The sequence below is a fragment of the Clarias gariepinus genome, chromosome 12, assembly GCF_024256425.1.
Source record: "Clarias gariepinus isolate MV-2021 ecotype Netherlands chromosome 12, CGAR_prim_01v2, whole genome shotgun sequence".
In the NCBI taxonomy this organism is placed as follows: Eukaryota; Metazoa; Chordata; class Actinopteri; order Siluriformes; family Clariidae; genus Clarias; species Clarias gariepinus.
This window is the reverse complement of record NC_071111.1, coordinates 1459774-1482562: the sequence shown is the minus strand read 5'-3', so window position 1 is coordinate 1482562 and position 22789 is coordinate 1459774. Positions and strand designations below refer to the sequence as shown.

General features: G+C 39.6%; 1 protein-coding gene across 1 annotated transcript in view; it reads right to left on the bottom strand.

Annotated features, from left to right (window-relative positions):
- Nucleotides 1-22789, bottom strand: part of LOC128534660 (myelin-associated glycoprotein-like) — a 61122-nt gene that overhangs the window by 15733 nt on the left and 22600 nt on the right. The window contains exons 6-8 of the mRNA XM_053509109.1: nucleotides 3385-3642; nucleotides 2863-3120; nucleotides 2309-2566 (exon numbers count right to left, since the gene is read on the bottom strand). Of these exons, the coding sequence (XP_053365084.1) occupies nucleotides 2309-2566; nucleotides 2863-3120; nucleotides 3385-3642 (774 nt within the window). The remainder of the gene's footprint in view (nucleotides 1-2308; nucleotides 2567-2862; nucleotides 3121-3384; nucleotides 3643-22789) is intronic.

Sequence of the window (22789 nt, the reverse complement as noted above, 5' to 3'; positions counted from 1 at the left end):
GAGGATACAAAATGGCCTTGACAAGCCCAGGGTGGTCCAGGCATGATGGGGAGATTAACAAGGCGCGCAGATCTTTAATCCTTTTGAGAGAGGTAATAGCCATAAGAAAAACCTTAAGAGTCAGAAGCCTGGCAGACGCTGACTCTAGCAGTTTGAAAGGAGTGTCAATTAGAGCACGATAGATAAATCCCATGAAGGGGTCATGGCTCTAGTGGGTGCCCTCAACCATTTAGCTCCACGAATAAAACCGGCAACTAAAGGGTGTTTTCCCACAGTAACCAATCGGAACAAGGCAGGCTGAAATAGCGGCCACGTACGTACTGAGGGTACTAGGGCACAATCTTGCAGGAACTCCAGCACTGAAACAATTCGGCAGTGGACTAGGTGTACCTGCTTCGTCATGCACCAACTTTCCATGGAAAACATTCCATTTGAGGGCATAAGCTTTCCTAGTGGAGGGAGCTCTAGCTCTAGCGGCTAAAATAGTGTCAATTACGCTGGCTGGAAGACCAGCTTGACTTAGTTGGTCCCGTTCAGGGGCCCAAACGTGAAGGTTCCAAAGCTCGGGTCAGGGATGAAATATTGTCCCCTGCGCCTGAGACAAAAGATCCCTCCTTACTGGAATCATCCAAGGTGAGCCATTGAGGAGAGATATTAGATCCGGGAACTGGCGGGCCAACAGGGCGCTATCAGTAAGAGGCGCAATCACCCACGCAGTCCTGAGCGCGTAGGCTTTTAGAGGAATGTGTGATCCTTGTCCTTGATGCCTGTCAGATTCAACCACAGGTGTCTTTCAGCGGTCACCAAGGAGGCCATAGAACGGCCGATAGTTTAGTTGCACGCAGGGATAAATCAGTCTGTCTGTCTGTTTAGTTGCACGCAGGGATAAATCAGTAGCCCGGCGTAATTCAGTAAATGCTTCTTGATTCACAGTGCCGCTTGTGCTCAAATCTTTTATCAGATCAGCCTGATACGCCTGCAAAACCGCCATGGTGTGCAAGGAAGCGCCGGCCTGACCTGCTGCTTGGAACGCTTTCCCTAACAGGGTAGAAGTTCTACACGGCTTGGAGGGAAGCGTGGGTTTCTTTAATGAGGATGATGTCCCAGGAGAGAGATAGCCCACAAGCGTCTCTTCTATCTGGGGCATCACGCTATAGCCTCGTGTTTTTGCATCAACGATGTTCGAATAGAACAAAGACGATGGTACAAAAGTACGGGAAGGAAAAGGTTTACTCCAAGAATGAGATAATTCGTTGTGAAGGTCCTGAAAAAATGGGAGAGAGCGGCATTTTGGCTTCATCTCGTGGCCACCCGACAGAAATCTGCCATCTAATTTAGATTGTTTTGGGTGAGCTCACTCCTGTGGCCAATCAATATGCAGGCGTTAGGAAAGTTCTGAGGTAGCTACTTCCATTTCCACAGAAGCAGGAGAGCCAGTCTCTTCCACACACCCACAAGAAGCACCGGAGTGCGCTCGTGAAGTGGAAGGAGAGACTTCGGGATCGAGGAGAGGGCGAGAGAAAGGAGGGACTCCATGTCTTGTGCCTCGGCCAAGTCTGCTTGTGATTCCCATAAGTGCAGTGCGGCTCGTGGTTCCCTAAAGAACGCGCACAGAAAGTACCTTCATGGGAAGAAGATCACAGTGCTCGCACTCTTCTTTAAGCCCTTCCAGAGCATGCTTCTCACCCAAACATTCGAAGCAGAAAGTATGCATATCGCCCTCCGAAAGGAAATTTTTGCAAGGAGGGGGACATCTAGTACTAAACTCCGCCATTATTATCTGGTGAGTTTTATAAGCTTTAATTCTGCTTGTTAGTATGCTTTTGCTGACACACACATGCGCACAATGCGGTGGAGACAAAGATCTGAGGAATGTTTTCGGTTCTTTTTATCAATTCTTTTTATTGTATTTATTATAACATTTTACAGCTAAACATTTTTTATATTTTTTATATTTTTAGATTTGTATATATTTTTCTCATATTTTATGCTTTATAATCCTTATTTGAAAACACTATAGTTTTTAGGCCATCAGTGGTCATACAAGCATATCATACTGTATGACTGTGTATGTAACAAATTTAATTTGAATTAAATAATAATAATTTAATTTAATTTAAAGTTTATTGTTTTTTATATTAATCATTAAACTTTTTTTAAGTTTTAAAGTTGTAACTGTTTATTAGTGTAACTAAAAAGAATAGAATATCCCAGGAAATGCTCACACCTAGAATGAGAGTGTTGTCAGGTGGCATCAGGTGTTTAAAGTTCTAAAACATCTCTTAATTTTAATTTCATAAATACTCACACTGCACATCCAGGGAGACAGATAAGTTGTGATCTCCATGCTGGTTTTGAGCTCTACAGTAGTATAAACCACTGTGTGTAGAATCAGTGGTGTTGATGGTGAGATGGTCTCCGGTTCCTATCTGCTCTTCCTTCGCTCTGTACCAGGTGTAGGTCAGCACTGCTGGGTTTGCATCACTGCTGCAACTCAGAGACACTGAACTGCCTAAAACCACCAAAGCAGATGGAGATGCTGATACTGATGTGTTTCTAGGACCATCTGAAGAAAGAAGAACAGGATTAAGGAGACTCCATGAATCATTAAAAGTGTAATGAATGGGAACTGATTAATCAGCACTTACACAGAACATGGAGTATAAGAGAGCAATTTTACTAGTGCAATTCGTTTTAAAGTGCAACTATTGTATTGTTTTTCTTTTTCCTTTCTATTTATACACTGTTGCTGTAACAAAGAAATTTCCCCACTGTGGGATTAATAAAGTTATATCTTATCTTATCTTAACTTTTCTTATCTTATGTGACATTGCATTAGGAATATTCCAGCACTATACTCACACTGTACATCCAGGTATCTAGATGAGTTGTGATCTCCATGCTGGTTTTGAGCTCTACAGTAGTATAAACCACTGTGTGTAGAATCAGTGGTGTTGATGGTGAGATGGTTTCCGGTTCCTATCTGCTCTCCGTTCTCTCTGTACCAGGTGTAGTTCAGCACTGCTGGGTTTGCATCACTGCTGCAACTCAGAGACACTGAACTGCCCAAAACCACTGTAGCAGATGGAGAGGCTGATACTAATGTGTTTCTAGGATCATCTAAAGGAGGAAGAACAGGAGACTTTGAAATAGAAATTTGAAACATTTTCAACATAATTTGACATTTAGGTCATTTTTTAACCCATTCACTAAATGTTTCCTAATTTCTGTTTTGTAATTAATTAAACATTTTGGGATTTTTTGGGAGGGATTTTAGAACTACAGCAAAACATTGTTGACTTTCTTTTTATGACTGAGCCCATATTAATATAAACTATTTGACAAACCAACGTCCCACCACACACAGCACAGCACTGAACTCACACTGCACATCCAGGTAAACAGATGAGTTGTGATCTCCGTACTGGTTTTGAGCTCTACAGTAGTATAAACCACTGTGTGTAAAATCAGTGGTGTTGATGGTGAGATGGTCTCCGGTTCCCATCTGCTCTCCGTTCTCTCTGTACCAGGTGTAGTTCACCACTGATGGGTTTGCATCACTGCTGCAACTCAGAGACACTGAACTGCCCAAAACCACTAAAGCAGATGGAGATGCTGATACTGATGTGTTTCTAGGACCATCTGAAGGAGGAAGAACAGGATTTAGGCGACTCTATGAATCATTAAAGGTGTAGTGAATGTGAACTGATTAATCAGCACTTACACAGAACATGGAGTGTAAGAGAGTTCTGTACTGATATAGTTTTGTTCTGGAGCCAGTAGGTGGCAGTGCAGGTGAAATCCAGTCCATGATGCAGGTGAGTAGCTTTGAAGTTCTGAGAGGAGCTGAAGCTGGTGTTGTGGTTCTGCTCCTGTCTTCTCTCCTCAGGCTGGAAGTTCCATGTAAAAGTGGGATTCTTTAAGGAACATAAAGCTGGAGCAGAGCAGATGATCCTGACTGAAGTTCCCTCCACCACCTCATTCTGGTCCTCCACCTCCCCCTGATCCTCCTTATACAGCCTTATTGAGGGGCTGATTGGAGAGTCTGAGATAAACACACAGTATCACATTAGAGATGAGTTTTAAGTGTGTTCCAGTGCATCATAAGTGTAATTACAGTTACACTGTACACACACACACTGCTGCAACTCTCACCTCGCACTCTTACAGATACTGATAAAGATTTATAAGTGTGTTTCAGGATTCCTAAACGTATTCTAAAGTAATAAACTCCTCTGTCACTCTCACTGATGTTGTAGAAGATGGTGGTGCAGTTCTTCATGCGGAGGTCTCCTATAATTTCACCTTTAATCTTGTTTTCTTTAGTTACTTTAGAGTGAAAGACTCTGTTATTGTCACCATGAGTGCCATCTTTAAACCAGACTCCTGTAGGATCTCCCTGGAGCTGTTCATCATATTGTTCATTAATCTGAAAACTGCAGGGTATGAGAACACAGAGTCCTCTCAGAGCTTCTACACTTTCTGGTAGACTGATGGAGAATTCACTGCACAAAACAGCTGCAAACACACACACACACACACACACACACAGGGTTAAAACCACTAACAAGGTACACTGTAATATTACTTCCTACAATAAAACACACACTTATTCTCACAGTGAAACACAAATTCAACACAACACACAACTACACTACAGTAACACAAACACACATAAGAAGAATCTGTGTTACACTAGAGAATCACACACTAATGAACAAATCATTTAGTTCCTGTCATATTCACATTAACAATTCTACACAAACCTTGAACCAGAGAAAATACAATAAGGAGTTTCTCCACAGATTTCATGTCTCTGGTCACCTGGAGAAGAGAAGATTAATGAGAAACCATTTCAGTGAGACAGTAAAGTACAGATCATACAAACAATACACAACAATCAGTACAAATGTTCCAACATACAGATTTCATGTCTCTGTATGAAGCTTGATTTGTGTAGAATATCATTTATCAATGTTGATTAAACAGGAGATTTAAAATTAACTCAAATTAAAACTCACAATAAAATCTGTTTAAAGCACGAGTTTGATATTGTAGCGTTTTTACCACTAGAAGGATCTTGGAGAGATGAGTTGGCTTGATTGCTGCCCAATGCAATGGCTGGGAGAACTTTATTTCACCGGCACAATACAGCATGGCAAACACATTCACTCAAGACCTACACAATTCAGCCTAAGCATGAACTGCAGCACACTTAACAGGTCACACACACACCCAACACACTACCATGGCCGAAGCCACTAACCCAAACAACCTTCCCCAACAGGATGAACACACAGAAACCCCTCCTGCAAGGCATGATGGTCGTCAGCCGCCGCCCCGCCTATGCCACAGAGTAATTCCATCTCAAATCAACCAATGAAAGAGAAATTTTCCACCATCACCTCTCAGATTTTGCTGATTTTTTTACCAATTGTTGATATTGCCATGAAAATAAAAACCCCCAATTTTTTGTCCCAACTTCCACTCGTTAAAAAATGGCAGCCATCTTAATTTTTGGCCTCAAAGTGCTTTAAGACATGCCACGCCCCTTTTTGAAATCCTTTATTTCTTGATAACCCACTTGCTATATGTCATATGGAGATGAAACTGGGTATATTTATGTAAGTTTTTATGTAGATTCAGATTCTGCAATCGGAATTTGGCTATCTGCTGTGGTTATGGAGATATTTCTGAAAAACCATTTTTTTAGGGTACCCCTTTTCAACCCCCCAGAACCCAAGGTCTGCATGTATATATGTTACTCAAAAAATAGGGGTTACTTTACATCACCTTATCTTAATAATAAATAAAAACCAGGGGTGTGTTATGCCCTGTTTTATAGAAATCATCAAAAATCAATTGTCCAGGTTTTGCAAATGTTTTACGATTTGATACACATTTTATATACAGAGAATGTACATGGATTTACACAATAGGCCTTATCTACCAGTAAAGGTGTCATGTGTCATATCACGATATATATTTAAAAAATTGCAATAATGATATAACTGACGATATGATTGACACGAGACAAAGCAGCTGTTTGTATGTGCATTAAAGCTATATAAAATTTTAACAGTGCAAATGCAAATTCCACACCACTGAAGTTGCACCATTTTTACAAACCAATTCTGGTTCATCTGTTTGATTCAACGATCCGCTTTCGCCTTTCTTATTCTCCGCCGCCGCCAAGCTTTTTCCGCCATAAGCGTTTGGAAACAAAGGCACTGCACATGCCCATATTCTATCACGATATTTCATTATCTTATCATTGCCTAACATTGAACCAGTATTACCGTGGAAGGTATAATCTGGCCCAGCCCTAATCTTGATGGTATATTTAAAAATGCTGATTTGGACCCAGATTACATTGTTCAGTTCAAGCAGTGGAATTCATTATGAGACTTTGTGAAAAATGTGACCCCTGCACAGCTCATCACTATATAGCCAAGGCCCAAGCTGCTTATTTGAAAGAACTAAAAGAGAAACGTCCCATTGGAAAGGAGGCCGTTATCCTCATGGATTTTGCCGAATGTTATTTTTTATTTGTCAGGATGCTGTTCAAGGTTTTCATTGGGATACATCCCAGGTAATTCTGCATCCTTTCGTGGTTTACTATAGGGGTGGTAGTGAAAACGATGGTTCACTAAGTTGCAAAAGTTTTTGTGTTGTCAGTAATGAAAGGGAACACAATGCTATTGTTGTTCACAAGTTTATTAAGGTTCTCATGAATCCACTGAAAGTTCTTCTACCAAATTTAAATCATGTGCATTACTTCTCAGATGGTGCAGCCAGCCAGTACAAGAATTATAATTTTTTTTTACAAATTTGTGGAGGCATTTCCTATCAAAATGCCTTTGGTAGCTACTAAGTGCATGCCTTTCCTAGTTGATATTATTTGTGTCACTGCAACTTGACAGGTCTCGTACATGTACCCTTTTGGTCTTATTCCATGAACTCATTTTTGTGGGCTTTGTTCTTTCTGAATCAGATACCCAGGGTGATAAAAAAAAAAACTGTGATTAGTCCTTTTAGTGTAGAGAGATGAATAACGTCATTATCAGTCTTTGACTAGACATGCATTACAGAAGAATTTGAGGTAACTTTTACTTTGAAAGGAGCAGATTTTATGAGTATGCATTAAGTATTCTACAGATATTGCAGTACATTTCTGTGTGTCAAATCATTTAATGTTGCAAAACCTAGACAATTAATTTTTGATGATTTCTATAAAACAGGGCATAACACAACTCTGGTTTTTATTTATTTTCAAGATAAGGTGATGTGAAGTAACCCCTATTTTTTTGAGTAACATATATACATGCAGACCTTGGGTTCTGGGGGGTCGAAAAGGGGTACCCCCAAAAAATGTTTTTTCAAAAATATCTCCATAACCACAGCAGATAGCAAATTCCGATTGCAGAATCTGAATCTACATAAAAACTTACATAAATATAGACAGTTTCATCTCCATATGACATATAGCAAGTGAGTTATCAAGGAAAAAAGGAATTCAAAAAGGGGCGTGGCATGTCTTAAAGCACTTTGAGGCTAAAAATTAAGATGGCTGCCATTTTTTAACGAGTGGGAGTTGGGACAAAAAAAATGGGTTTTTTTATTTTCATGGCAATATCAACAATTGGTGAAAAAATCAGCAAAATCTGTGATCATGTGGTGGAACCCTCTGGTTGATTTGAGATGGAATCACCCCACAATATATTATATTTTTAATTAAAATTCAACCAATATATTATTAATACTAACTCCATATTTACACTGCAACAAAAACTCAACTATAAACTCAACTGATTATCAGCTGGACAAAAACTGTGTGAGGTTGCACAATTTAAGGAAAAACAAATCACACTGATATCACCCAAACAATTTGAACATAATATTTGTCCTTTTTTAAAAGCTTTGTGAAAACATTCACAGTCAATTTTAATACTTTTTGTTTAATTAAAAATGTTTCTTAAACTAGTTTAACTGTTTTTATGCAACACTGTATAAACATTAATATACAAAATACAGTGGAACCTTGGATTGTGAGCATCATTTTCCCCATAAGAAATAATGGAAACTCAGACGATTTGTTCCACAACAAATTATTATTCATATAAAAATAATTAATACAAAATATAAAGTAAAAATAAAACAAATTTACCTGCACTTGACCTTTGAAAAGAATCATGGCTGGTGTGAGATGAGAGATGAGAGGAGGAGGGGGAACGAAGGGAAGGTGGGGTGGGACTGCTGTGTAGTATGACTTTCTCTCTCTCACACACACTCACACACACACAGTTTACCGAATAGAGACTTACCCTCACAAGCAAAAATGGGTATGTCTCTATTCGGTAAACGTGTGTGTGAAAGTCATCCTACACCAACACAAAATAAAAGATGCTCCAATGCACACAGTGTTATAGTAAACAGTACATGTGCGCATGGATGTTGACTATGTGAGTGACAACGCGCACTGAGACAAAGGGAGATGATTACCCACAATTCCACAGCGCGAGAGAGAAAAACCATTGGCTTAGTTGTGATCACATGACTCTCGGCTTTAAAAAAAAGCGCATGCCTGCCACATGATGCTCGATAATATGTGGCACTCGTAAGTCAAGACTTGCTTGTTTTGTGGAACGCTCACAAACTGGGTTACTCACCATTCGAGGTTTCACTGTAACGTGATTCATTACAATAGTTTTCTTTCTTTAGACTTTGTTACATTTTATTTTACATTAGATAGTTCGAATAAAGTTTGTCAGTAAAGTAAAAGCAATCAATTTAATTACTGCATGTTCTAAAATTCTCTTGTTTGTTTCCTCTGTTAGATTTTTTTTACCGTTAGATTTTCACATCTAAAACAGGATCAGTGGGGCTGCAAACCTTCACATATAGATAAGTCTGTAGGAGGAGGTGTTAAACCACATATGAGTTATGTTTCTGCTTATAGACATTTATAAACTATGAATTCATTACAAACACAAAGATTATATTGTATTTATATACAGTGGAACCTCGGATTACGAGCATAATTAGTTACCACAAAATATAAAGTAAAAATAAAACAAATAAACCTGAACTTTAACTTAAAAAAAACTTAAAAATAAATCCTGACAGATTAGTGTTTCCGTTTGTGCATGCAGGCGCTGTGTGTGTGTGTGTGTGTGTGCACGCACATTACACACACACACACACCAGGGCTTGACATTGGCAAATGCAGGTGTTTTTGAAGGAATCTTTAACATGACTCAGATGAACGAGTATTCTAAGAGAGTGATTCGTTCATTTTCTATTGGGCGCGCATGCGCAAAGCATCGCAAAATCTCCGTATGTTATATAGAGGAAACAGTATTGAACGATTCTCAGCAATAAGTCTTCAAGTCTCGAGTCATTCGTTCTTTTGACACGTGACTCCCATAGACGCTATACAGTGCAATAGATTGAAAAGAACAAACGACTTAGATTGGAGGATATGATGGTGAGTTACTCATTCTGTTTATTATAATATGTCCTTAGCTGCATTGTAATATTTTCATAAGTGGAACTATAGCCAAAATTTGTGTATGTAGATGTGTTGGGGGTATTTTTATTGAAAACGCAACATTTTAATTTATTTTTGATCAAATGAACGAAATGACTCAAAAAAGATTAGCTCATTTTGATGAACGAGATTCAAAGAACCGAGTCACTAAAATGATTCGAACTTCCCATCACTAAGTCACACACACACACTTTTACTTCCTGTTTGGTGTGTGTGCATCATTTCCTTAAAGGGCTTTTATAGTACAAACAATAACACAATAAAATGATTAATGTTCCGAGTTGCTGTATTTTTAATATCAGAATGAGTTCAGTTGTACTAAATCTGTTATTTTTCAATTCATGTCATAAGAGACTTGAATTTAAGTTCAATAAACAGAATATACTGTTGATGTTTGCATGTTTTTATATTGGGAGCTGTCTTAACAGTACTGAATACTTGACTACTACTATAGTGATACAGTGTATGCTGTCGTTTATAAGTAAATCTAGATATAACAAATATTAACGTATCATGGTGAAAGGAAAACTGTGATTTTCTGGTAACAAAATTGTGGCTAGTAAAAAGGCTGGATGGCTAGTGACTCCGGAAATCCACTAGCCACATTGGCCAGTGAGCAGAAAAGTTAATGTCATGCCCTGACACACACACACACCAACACACACACACAGCACATGCATGCACAAAAGGAAACACTTATTTGTCAGGATTTATTTTTAAGGTTTTAAAAACGGTCTGTCTGTTAATGTGTGTGTGTGTGTGTGTATGTGTGTGTGTCCATGCACATTACACACACACACACACACACACACACACATTAACGGAGAGAATGTTTTTTAAACCGTTTAAAAATTAGTAAGAAACATCACTAGTCACACTCGCGTGAGCGCATACTAACAGAATCACTGGTGTGAAGTAAAACAACAACAACAACAACAACAACAACAAACAAAAACAAATTAACCAGCACCTCACCTTTAAAAAGAATCGCGACAGAGCAGTTTCTGTGTGTTTGTTTGGGATCCTGAGAGAGTTCTAATACAGTGTGACCAGTTAAAACATGCTGACATCTCACACACACACACACACACACACACACACACAGGCTCGCTTTCTCTTCCTCTCTCTCACATACACACAACAAACAAACAAACAAACAAACACACACACACACACACCACAGTTTCAGTTCCATCCATTTGTGCAGCATTTTTAGTCAGTTAAAAACTCACAATTTCCTCTTGTGTAATTTAATAAAACACTGTCTCTTGTGTTTTATTGAATTACTTTTACAAATAAGTAAATGTAGGAGACACAGTAGTGTAGTGAGTATCACTGTGTCCTCACACATCCAGGGTCTGGGTTTGATTCCCACCTCAGGGTCTGTGTGTGTGGAATTTGCATGTTCTCTCCATGCTTGATGGGTTTCCTCTGGGTTCTCTGGTTTCCCCCCACAGTCCAAAGACCTGCAGATTAGGCTGATTGGTGTTCCCAATTTACCCGTAGTGTGTGTGTGTGTGTGTGTGTGTGTGTGTGTGTGTGCCCTAAGTCTCATGCCCTAAGTCTCCTGGGATAGACCCTGTATACAGGATAAAGCGCTTTAGACAATGAGTGAGTGACATGTGCAAAGTGGTTCTGCTGACGGTGATGTGTTTAATCTGTCATAAAAAAAAAAAAACATAAAAAGGGAAAAAAACTTTGAAGTTAAATTAGACTTCCATCTCTTAGAATAAATCCAGTTTTCTGTATAAAATACAAGTAAATACAAGAATTTAGTCTTGTCCATGATTGCTTCGGTGCTTTATTATCCAGAGACAGGAGGAAGAGAGAGAGAGAGAGAGAGAGAGAGCTGTTCTCACAGAGTTTACTGATCAGGAATGGAAGTCAAGAGTGTGGTCCATGTAAATGCTTTAACTGGAGAGAGAGAGAGAGAGAGAGAGAAAGAATTTGAATTTTTTTATTCTTTATTTTAACCAAACATTTTATTTAACAAATTATACTCTAAGCACAATTCTAGACACACTAATGGCCACAGAACTCAATAATCATTGTAACAAATAAGAAAAAAATAAAAGTTAATTTACAACAGAGCAGATTGCATCATTAAAACACCACTGAGTTAAAAATAAGATTAAGTCTTTCATCATCTTATAAAGTTTAAAATCAACCCACACTCTTGCTTTTATCCGATTTTTTAAAATTGATACATCACATCCTTCTGCCTCTTCAATTTTGTTCCTCCTACTTTTATATATATATATATATATATATATATATATATATATATATATATATATATATATACATATACAGGTCTTTTTAAAAAAAATAGCATATTGTAATAAAGTTCCATATTTTCTGTAATGTACTGATAAACATTAGACTTTCATATATTTCAGATTCATTACACACAACTGAAGTAGTTCAAGCCTTTTATTGTTTTAATATTGATGATTTTGGCATACAGCTCATGAAAACCCAAAATTCCTATCTCAAAAAATTAGCATATTTCATCCGACCAATAAAAGAAAAGTGTTTTTAATACAAAAAAAAAAGTCAACCTTCAAATAATTATGTTCAGTTATGCACTCAATACTTGGTCGGGAATCCTTTTGCAGAAATGACTGTTTCAATGCGGCGTGGCATGGAGGCAATCAGCCTGTGGCACTGCTGAGGTGTTATGGAGGCCCAGGATGCTTCAATAGCGGCCTTAAGCTCATCCAGAGAGTTGGGTCTTGCGTCTCTCAACTTTCTCTTCACAATATCCCACAGATTCTCTATGGGGTTCAGGTCAGGAGAGTTGGCAGGCCAACTGAGCACAGTAATACCATGGTCAGTAAACCATTTACCAGTGGTTTTGGCACTGTGAGCAGGTGCCAGGCCGTGCTAAAAAATAAAATCTTCATCTCCATAAAGCTTTTCAGCAGGTGGAAGCATGAAGTGCTCCAAAATCTCCTGACAGCTAGCTGCATTGACCCTGCCCTTGATAAAACACAGTGGACAAACACCAGCAGCTGACATGGCACCCCAGACCATCACTGACTGTGGGTACTTGACACTGGACTCCCCAGTCTTCCTCCAGACTCTGGCACCTTGATTTCCGAATGACATGCAAAATTTCCTTTCATCCGAAAAAAGTACTTTGGACCACTGAGCAACAGTCCAGTGCTGCTTCTCTGTAGCCCAGGTCAGGCGCTTCTGCCGCTGTTTCTGGTTCAAAAGTGGCTTGACCTGGGGAATGCGGCACCTGTAGCCCATTTCCTGCACACGCCTGTACATGGTGGCTCTGGATGTTTCCACTCCAGACTCAGTCCACTGCTTCCGCAGGTCCCCCAAGGTCTGAAATCGGTCCTTCTCCACAATCTTCTTCAGGGTCCGGTCACCTCTTCTCGTTGTGCAGCCTTTTCTGCCACACTTTTTCCTCCCCACAGACTTCCCACTGAGGTGCCTTGATACAGCACTCTGGGAACAGCCTATTTATTCAGAAATTTCTTTCTGTCTCTTACCCTCTTGCTTAAGGGTGTCAATGATGGCCTTCTGGACAGCAGTCAAATTCAAATCAAATTCAAATTTTATTTGTCACATACACAGTCAAACACAGTACGAAATGTAGTGAAATGCTTATAAGACTGCCATTGACCCTAAAAGAGAATTAAAGTTTACAAATAAGAAAATAAATATGAATAAAAGAAATACGATAGAAAATTAAATAAAAAAATTAAATTAAACTAGGAAAAATAGAACTAAAAATAAAAATAGAAATGTGCTAGGAAAAATAGAACTAAAAATAAAAATAGAAATATGATGTACAAAAAAATAGAAATATACTGTACAAATTGAAATATACTGTACTGTGTGTGCAAATATGCATAGAACAAAGTGTCTTTGTGCAGAGGTTATTAAAGTGTCTTTGTGCACTGGTCCAGGATGTAAACGTAAACATGTAGTGTAGTTGTGAAGGTAGGTGTGCAAAGTTATTAAAGTGTCTTTGTGCAATGGTCCAGGATGTAAACGTACAACATGTAGTGTAGATATGAAGGAAGGTGTGCGTGTAATTGTCCATAGTGTTCATGGATGTAAAAAGATTGATAGATTTGATCAATTATGAAAAGATTGTGTTACTTCTGCATAGTGGTGTGGTTGTGGTTGAGGGACCTTATCGCCTGCGGAAAGAAGCTCCTCCTCAGTCTCTCTGTGTTGGCCTTCAGGGAGCGGAATCGCTTCCCAGACCGCAACAGAGTAAACAGTCCGTTATTGGGGTGGCTGAGGTCCTTCACGATCTTCCTGGCCTTGGTCAAGCACCGCTTGCTGTAGATCGAGTGCAGGTCAGGGAGCTCGATGCGGATGATGCGCTCAGCTGATCGCACCACCCTCTGTAGAGCTCGTCTGTCCTGCATGGTGCCTTTCCCGAACCAGGTTGTGATGTTTCCCGTCAGGATGCTCACTATGGTGCAGGAGTAGAAATTCCTGAGCACCTTGGAGGGCAGTCTAAAGTCTCTTAAGCGTCTGAGTTGGTAGAGACGCTGCCGGGCCTTTTTCACCACGGTGTTGATGTGACAGGACCATGCCAGGTCCTGCGTGATGTGAACACCGAGGTATCTGAAGCTTTCCACTCTCTCCACTGGGCTCCTGTTGATGACGGGGGTCTGGTAGTTCCTCACCTGCTTTGTACTGAAGTCCACTATCAGCTCCTTTGTCTTACTGACGTTCAGGAGGAGATTGTTTCTCTGGCACCAGTTCTCCAGATTTCCAACCTCCTCCAGGTAGGCCGTCTCATCGTTGTTCGTGATCAGGCCCACCACAACAGTGTCGTCAGCAAACTTGATGATGGTGGTGGAGTTGGTAGTGGCCACGCAGTCGTGGGTGTACAGAAAGTACAGCAGGGGGCTCAGAACACAACCCTGGGGGGCTCCAGTGCTGAGAGTGAGGGAGGCTGAGACATGTCCGCCCATCCTTACTGCCTGTGGTCTGCCAGTCAGAAAATTGGAGATCCACTGAGACATTGATGAGCTCCCAGGTGCTCCAGCTTGGTGGTAAGTGTGAAGGGAATTATGGTATTAAATGCAGAACTGTAGTCGATGAAGAGCATTTTCACATAATTCCCCCACCGAGTGTCCAGGTGAGTGAGAGATGTATGGAGGAGATGAGAGATTGCATCGTGCGTGGAACGGTTTGGAGGATAAGCGAACTGTAGTGGGTCCAGTGTGTCTGGTATTGAAGAGATGATGAAGTCTCTGACCAGGCGTTCAAAGCACTTCATCACTACTGAGGTGAAGTGAAGTGACTACAGTCAGGTCGGCAGTCTTACCCATGATTGCGGTTTTGAGTAATGAACCAGGCTGGGAGTTTTTAAAAGCCTCAGGAATCTTTTGCAGGTGTTTAGAGTTAATTCCAAATCATTAGTTGATTCAGATGATTAGGTTAATAGCTCGTTTACAGAACCTTTTCATGATATGCTATTTTTTTGAGATAGGAATTTTGGGTTTTCATGAGCTGTATGCCAAAATCATCAATATTAAAATAATTAAAAGGCTTGAACTACTTCAGTTGTGTGTAATAAATCTAAAATATATGAAAGTCTATCAGTACATTACAGAAAATAATGAACTTTATCACAATATGCTAATTTTTTGAGAAGGACCTGTATATTGCCATTTTTGCTTCACCTTCAATAAAATTTAAAAGTTGACTTTTATCTTGTTTTTTTTTTTTGTATAATGATACCCAAGAATAAAACTCTGAACAGTAAAACATTCATTAACCTTACCCAACAACAATGTAAAAAAATCAAATAAATAACACAATCTTTTACATTCCATAAAAACAATGAAAAATTGTTTCCTTCTTTTTACAAAAAGGGCATCGATTGCAAACATTCGGGTTAATAACACTTACAAAAGAATTTACAGCAATACACTTCTCCTCCATTCCTCTGGAATCCTCTCACTCTCCAAGATCTTGTTAAACAAACTTGTCAAAAACTCTACTGCCACCTCTCCTAAGCACTTCCATACCTCCACAGGTATGTCATCAGGACCAACAGCCTTTCCACTCTTCATCCTCTTCAACGCCCTTCTCACCTCACTTCTACCAATATTTGCTACTTCCTGTTCCACAACAGTCACCTCTTCTACTCTTTGTTCTCTTTCGTTTTCCTCATTCATCAACTCCTTAAAGTACTCCTTCCATCTTTCCATCACCCTCCTGGCATCTGTCAGTACATTTCCATCTCTATCTTTAATCACTCTAACCTGCTGCACATCCTTCCCATCTCTATCTCTCTGCCTTGCTAACCTGTACAGATCCCCCTCTCCCTCCTTACTGTCTAGCCTAGCATACAAGTCCTCATATGCTCTTTGTTTGGCCTTTGCCACCTCTACCTTCACCTTACTCTGCATCTCCCTGTACTCCTGTCTACTCTCTTCCTTCCTCTCAGTGTCCCACTTCTTCTTAGCTAGCCTCTTTCCCTGTATACACTCCTGGACTTCCTCATTCCACCACCAAGTCTCCTTGTCCACTTTCCCCTTACTTGATGATACACCAAGTACCCTCCTACCTGTCTCCCTGATCACATTGGCTGTAGTTGTCCAGTCAACTGAAAGCACCTCCTGACCACCCATAGCCTGTCTCAACTCCTCCCTAAAGACTTCACAACATTCTTCCTTTCTCAGCTTCCACCACTTTGTCCTCTGCTCTGCCTTTGTCCTCTTCGCCTTCCTCACCACCAGAGTTATTTTACACACCACCATTCTGTGTTGTCTGGCTACACTCTTCCCTACCAACACTTTGCAGTCACTGATCTCTTTCAGGTTACAACGTCGACACAAGATGTAGTCGACCTGAGTGCTTCTGCCTCCACTCTTATATGTCACCCTATGTTCCTGCCTCTTCTGGAAGAAAGTATTTACTACTGCCATTTCCATCCTCTTTGCAAAGTCCACCACCATCTGTCCTTCTACATTCCTGTCCTGAAGACCAAACCTGCCCATCACATTTTCATCACCTCTGTTCCCTTCCCCAACATGTCCATTGAAGTCTGCACCAATTATCACTCTTTCACCCCTGGGGATGCTCTGCATCACTTCATCTAACTCACTCCAGAATTTCTCCTTCTCTTTTAACTCACATCCTATCTGTGGGGCATAACCACTAACAACATTGAACATTATCCCTTAAATTTCCAGCTTTAGACTCATCACCCTATCTGATACTCTCTTCACCTCTAGAACATTCCTTACAAACTCCTCTTTTAGAATAACTCCTACTCCATTTCTTTTCCTATCCACACCATGGTAAAACAATTTGAACCCTGATCCTAAGCTTCTAGCCTTGCTACCTTTCCACCTGGTCTCCTGGACACACAGTATATCCACCTTTCTTCTCTGCATCATATCAACTAACTCTCTTCCCTTCCCTGTCATGGTCCCAACATTCAAAGTCCCTACTATCACTCCTAAATTCTTGCCTTTCCTCTTCTCTTTCTGCTTACATACACGCCTTCCTCCTCTCCTTCTTAGACCAACAGTAGCCCAATTTCCACCAGCACCCTGTAGGTCAACAACACCAGTGGCGGTTGTTGTTAACCCGGGCCACGACCGATCCGGTATGGGAATTATATTCTTGATTCGCATCATTGATTTGGCAAATGTTTTATGTCGGATGCCCTTCCTGACACAACCCTCTGCATTTATCCAGACTTGGGACTGGCACAAGAAGACACTGGATTGCGCCCCCCCGTGGTTGCATGGTGAAGACACACACCTGTTATTGTGTTGTTTTTTCTTCTTCTTCCTCTTTAAAGTGCACTGAGGAGTACAGAGAGAATAAACATCACACCTGCTCTCTGAGTCTTCTCTCAACACCACACACACATTCTATTTCTTGATTTCAGTACATTACTTAACAAACTGTGGCCATGCGTGATTATTTAACCTATCTCTAGACTAATGTAAGTGTTCTGAGCAGGTTTACCTTAAACAGCTGAACAACTTCACTTTTCCATTTACCTCCTAGTAAAAAGCTGTATTTTTGTTTGCCCCTCTCTTGAGAGGTGGTTGGAAGGTGTTATTCATTTATTTATTCTCTACAAGGGCACTAACTACTCTGACGAAACTGTTACCTTCTTGTAATGTTATAAAAATTCTAAATATAAACAAAAAAAATACAGCTTTTTTTTCTCAGAGGTAAACGGAAAAGTGAAAGTGTTCAGCTGTTTACTGTCACTATGCAGATGTTACACTCAGTGTAGTTACCGAAATCTTTGGTTTAGCTCTCATTGAGTGGCCACACATCACTTCCACATTTCCCTCGCTTTTATTACATAATTCTTATGTGAGCATAAACAGTGGAACATTCCGCATGTTTATAATACACCGCGGCCAAGTGAACCATGTTCCCGCCGATTAGGCACGTGGTCTGTTGCCTAGCAACACTGAACGAAACGAGGCATAATCGTGGTGTTTGCTTCGGTTATGCCATAGCATAGTTTATTATCTGCTGTTGTAGATCTGATTTATTCAAACACAATAATAAAGCTTTATATCCTTAGGAGGGGTCATTACATTGTTTTAGCGATAATTTCACGGAAGCTTCAAAGAGAATGAACAAACTAATGAATTTTCCCAAAACGTTATAAAATTAAGTAAAGCGAAATCCCCTAAATCTCTTTATAAAATATCGCTGATTATATATATATATATATATAATGCATATAATAACTGCATATATGAAATGAAACCTGAGATAGTTATATACACACACTGAATGACGCATAGATAGTATGCGCAATCCCTTGCGCCATCTGCTGAGAGAAATGAGAATCGCAGGTTGGAAAATACAGGAAACGGCATGCCGCCACGCAGCTGTCAGCGATTTCACGTAAATAAGAGCAAAATAGCTTTATACTGACTTTTACTGGTGCGATTTTAAAAATGTAAGCATACAGGGTTATTAAACTCACAGATCTAGGAAAAGTCATGAAAGGAGGGTCCTGGAATTTGATAGAGTGTAAAGTATTTTTTTTTTTTACCCCATTGCGGTCAAATGACTGACCTTGGAGCTTCAAGTGTTAACTACAATGTTTCACTTGGTTTTATCCGCTACTAGGTTCCGCTTTTAAAGGAGCTGTGGCTTATTAATCCTGCAGAGAATGAACTAAGGCCTGAGGCGTCAGTCTGAAGTTGTATAGCGCCACTTACTGGTAAAAGCCTGCAAACACACAAACCCAAATGCTGCCGCCGAGCACCGTGGCGGTAAAACCAACATTCCAATTGTGTACCTACTGCAGATGCTATAGTGAATTTCAAGGTCCATCTTCCGCCACACACGTTCAGCTTTTCGACATTGTCTTTTTATATTCTGAACTGCTGTTGATTTTCTTCATAGTGATTTCTGTCTGCCCATCTTTCGGACCTTTTCCGGAGCAATATCATCAATAACATTCTTAACTTTTAAGTTAAAGGAATCAAGGAGAAGATTAACAGAGTCTGCAGAAATGCTTGGTGTTAAAGATATAGCCTTCATAAATAGTGCACTAGTCATCTCATTAATGCATCTCTTTCTGATAGACACAGATCTAGATTCAGTGGTAACAGATATAAAAAAAAATACAGAAGTGATCAGATACTGCTACGTCCTTTATAATAATTGATGAGATGCTTAGACCCTTACTGATGAGTAAATCTAAAGTGTGTCCACGGTTATGTGTGGGCTCGTGCACGTGCTGAATCAGGTCAAAAGTGTTTAGAACACTTAACATTTCTTTTGTAGTATTGATCTCTACATTATCAATGTGAATATTAAAGTCCCCTGTTCCAGCAAATAATGATGAACAGAATACGTGGCACCTTTCAGCAATATACCTAGATATTTAAAAGTGATGTACCAAATGACACGTGCTTACATTTAAATAGAGCAGCTACACCTCCGCCTCTCCTAACAGTTCTGCAGACACTCATGAAAGAAAAGTTATGAGAGGCTGTTTCATTTAGGACTGATGCACTGCAGCTATCATCTAACCAAGTTTCATTTAAAAACATAAAATCCAATTTGTTTGTGGTAATCAAATCATTGATTAAAAATTATTTATTTTTTAGCGAGCTAATATTTAAAAATGCTAACTTGATGGCATTACTTTAAGTCCCTACAGTAATCTTAGTTTGATGCATAACAGGTCGGAGATTAGATGGGTCAGCCATATGGCTTGAAAAGGACTTAGACTTTTCACATATTAAAACAGAGATAGAGAAAGCTACAGGCACATCTGAGGCTTGCCGCAAAAAAGGGTGGGAGAGTTTGGTCCCATTATAGTCACCAGCTCTTCCATTTTCTGTGAGAAGCTAAATAGTGGAGATGCTGGAGAGAGGGATACTGTGTCTGGTGAGATGGGCTCTGGTTCTGGTGTTTCCAGTGGCTGTAGTATATTGTCCTGAATTCTCTGGCTGTTTTCCAGAAGGTTATCTTGGAGCTGTTGTAGTATGTCACAGTCTGTCTGTGATGATCTCTGTGGGCAGGACTCAGCTGGGATGTCCATGAGCAGTGGTTGTTTTGGTTGCGTGCTGTTATCAGTGTCCTTGTGGGATTCTTTAACCACATGATGACACGAAAGCTGTGGTCACTCATACTTTGTCCAGGTGTGCATGTGCCATTCAGGTTGAGAGGATTGGCACACTCTGCTGAAGGATGATGGAGGGAGAAATAGATATTTTTACCTTTAGCAACCTTGCACCAAGTTTGGGTGGAGACCATCCAGTTTAAAAAGTTGTCTATGGCCCCCAAAAAACTATTGACGTTGTCAATGAAGCTGAATCCTTTTGAACTACAAGTGGTTCTAGTCATAGAACCGCATACAGCTAGAAGGTAAGATTCTAGATCACACTGTAACTTTAGATGGCCTTTCTGTTCCATCGAGTGCAACAGTAAAAGACCTCGGTGTGATTATAGATTCCAGCCTTTCATTTGAAGCACATGTAGATAATATTACCAGGATAGCATTCTTTCACCTCAGAAATATTGCCAGGATAAGAAATATATTGTTACTAAATGGTGCAGAAAAACTAGTTCATGGTTTTATCACCTCTAGGTTGGACTATTCTAACGCCTTACTGTCTGGTTGTTCAACTAGGTGAATAAACAAGCTTCAGCTAGTCCAGAATGCAGCAGCGAGATTACGGTGGCCCAGAAGGGCACAGCATCTCTCCCGTAAATGTGTATGATTTTTCACCAATATGTGTATGACTGAATTGTAAGTGCATGATTTTCTGTGTACGCGTGTGCTTTTTTCTTCCTTGTTTAAATTGTAAGCTAAATGCTAAAGCTAATGCGCAAGGCACTATGCGATTTTGGGGCTAATGGGGAAACAGTGAACACAGAACCATGCCAGGTGTTATGCGCTAAAATGTCATGGATTGTCCCCCATACATAATCGCTATCAAGTATTATATTAGAACATAAATTCATAGGTTTATTATTATCAAATATGATATTAATATTATAATGAAGCCTAGGCATGAGACTGCCATCAAGACCATTGATACAAATTCTTGTATAATGTTTATTTTGTGGCACATTTAATTTTCAGGGATTTGTCATGAACATGCAAATAAATATTTATATATAATAAAAATAAATATTGTTTATGATAAAATTAGATGAAACAAATTTATTATAAAATAAACAATATAAAAGTATACATGTATATGGAAAAAATATTAATATTTCTATTTTTATGTACAACATATACAGTATATTTTATATTGCAAATTTTATTTTATTGTCTCATGTAATTTGTAAACCATTTACCTATAAATTTATGTTCAAATATAATTTTGTAGTTATAGTGGGGGGGACTGTCCGCTACGGGAATAACACGGGAATAGCTCTCCCACTCTCTAACCCTCTCTAAAGTGCTCACTTACACACACCTATCACAATCAGTAATAACGGAGGAAGAATGTCCAAACATCCTGCACTCTACACACTGGACAAGCTGAATATTGTTCATTATATTGTCTCTGAGTCGGAGTTTAGTTGTTCTGAGCTGAAAATCCGTTAGTTGTTCTTAGACGAAGAAACTCACGTGTTCTCCAAAAAGCGCAAAAAATGGAAAAAGGCGAAGTCCAGTATGAAAAACGTAAAAACTAGTTGCTATTCATATTATTATTGTATAAACGAAAAAAGCTATATTATTTAAATGCTGATACAGACGTGAAACTTTTGCGGCAACGATACAAAAACAGGAAGCTACGTCACACACCGAAAGTCACCAACTACTGTATTACTGCGCATACACCTTTAAATAGAGTTTGTTTCATCACAATTGTATCATATCATATCCCAGATAGCACAGGTATGTCGCAGAGGCGACTGCTAAAGAGCGTATCATCTGGTAAACATTGTGTTCATTTTTTTATAGTCGTATTTTGATCGTCTGTAGATCGCCTGTTTGAGCTGTTAAATGATACAATCGCCTTTACGTCTATACGACGTATCTTTATTATCCGAAGTTTGCTGGTATGTGGACAGGAAATATATATATTTAAATAATCTGGAAATAAAGTGGAGAAACACCAAAGGATAATCAACCAGAAGGTGGCAGTAGTGCAACACTTATGGATGCAAGCCGCTGTTAAACTCCAAAGAAGAAGAAGAAGAAGTAGAGTTTGTTGAGAAGACAAACGTTTGGCGGTCATGTGGAAAAGGTAAGCAGGAATTACAGTTTTTGCCTGTTGCTTGAACACTATAAACCCATGCTTAGACTAAAGTAACACAACTTGAAGCTTTTGTTACCATACCTCAAACACATGTACCCATACCTTAAACAAAAGCGCTGCTTTGCACTCTAGTTGCAATTATGCAACACACTTACTCCTTTATGCAACACACATGGTCCTGCATACTACACTCTATTTCATACATAAGACACTTCGTTCAAAAATGAAATCTCAGGGTGCCATTTGGAAAACACATGTATCCAAAATACAAAACACATTGCAACCACTCAAATACACACCTGAAGGCACTTACTTGCAAAACTGAACACCAATTAGACAACTACAAAAAGCCCTCAGTTTAGCCATTTCAAGAACTTTGCAAGCATGGATAGAGGGAAAGCAAGAGGAGGAGGAGGAGGAGGTCAAAGAGGCCATGCACGGACCCATATTTCTGATGATATAAAAGCAACTTTGGTGGACCATGTCATTAACCATGTGGTCTGTGGCCAGACCCAAACAGACGGCGGGA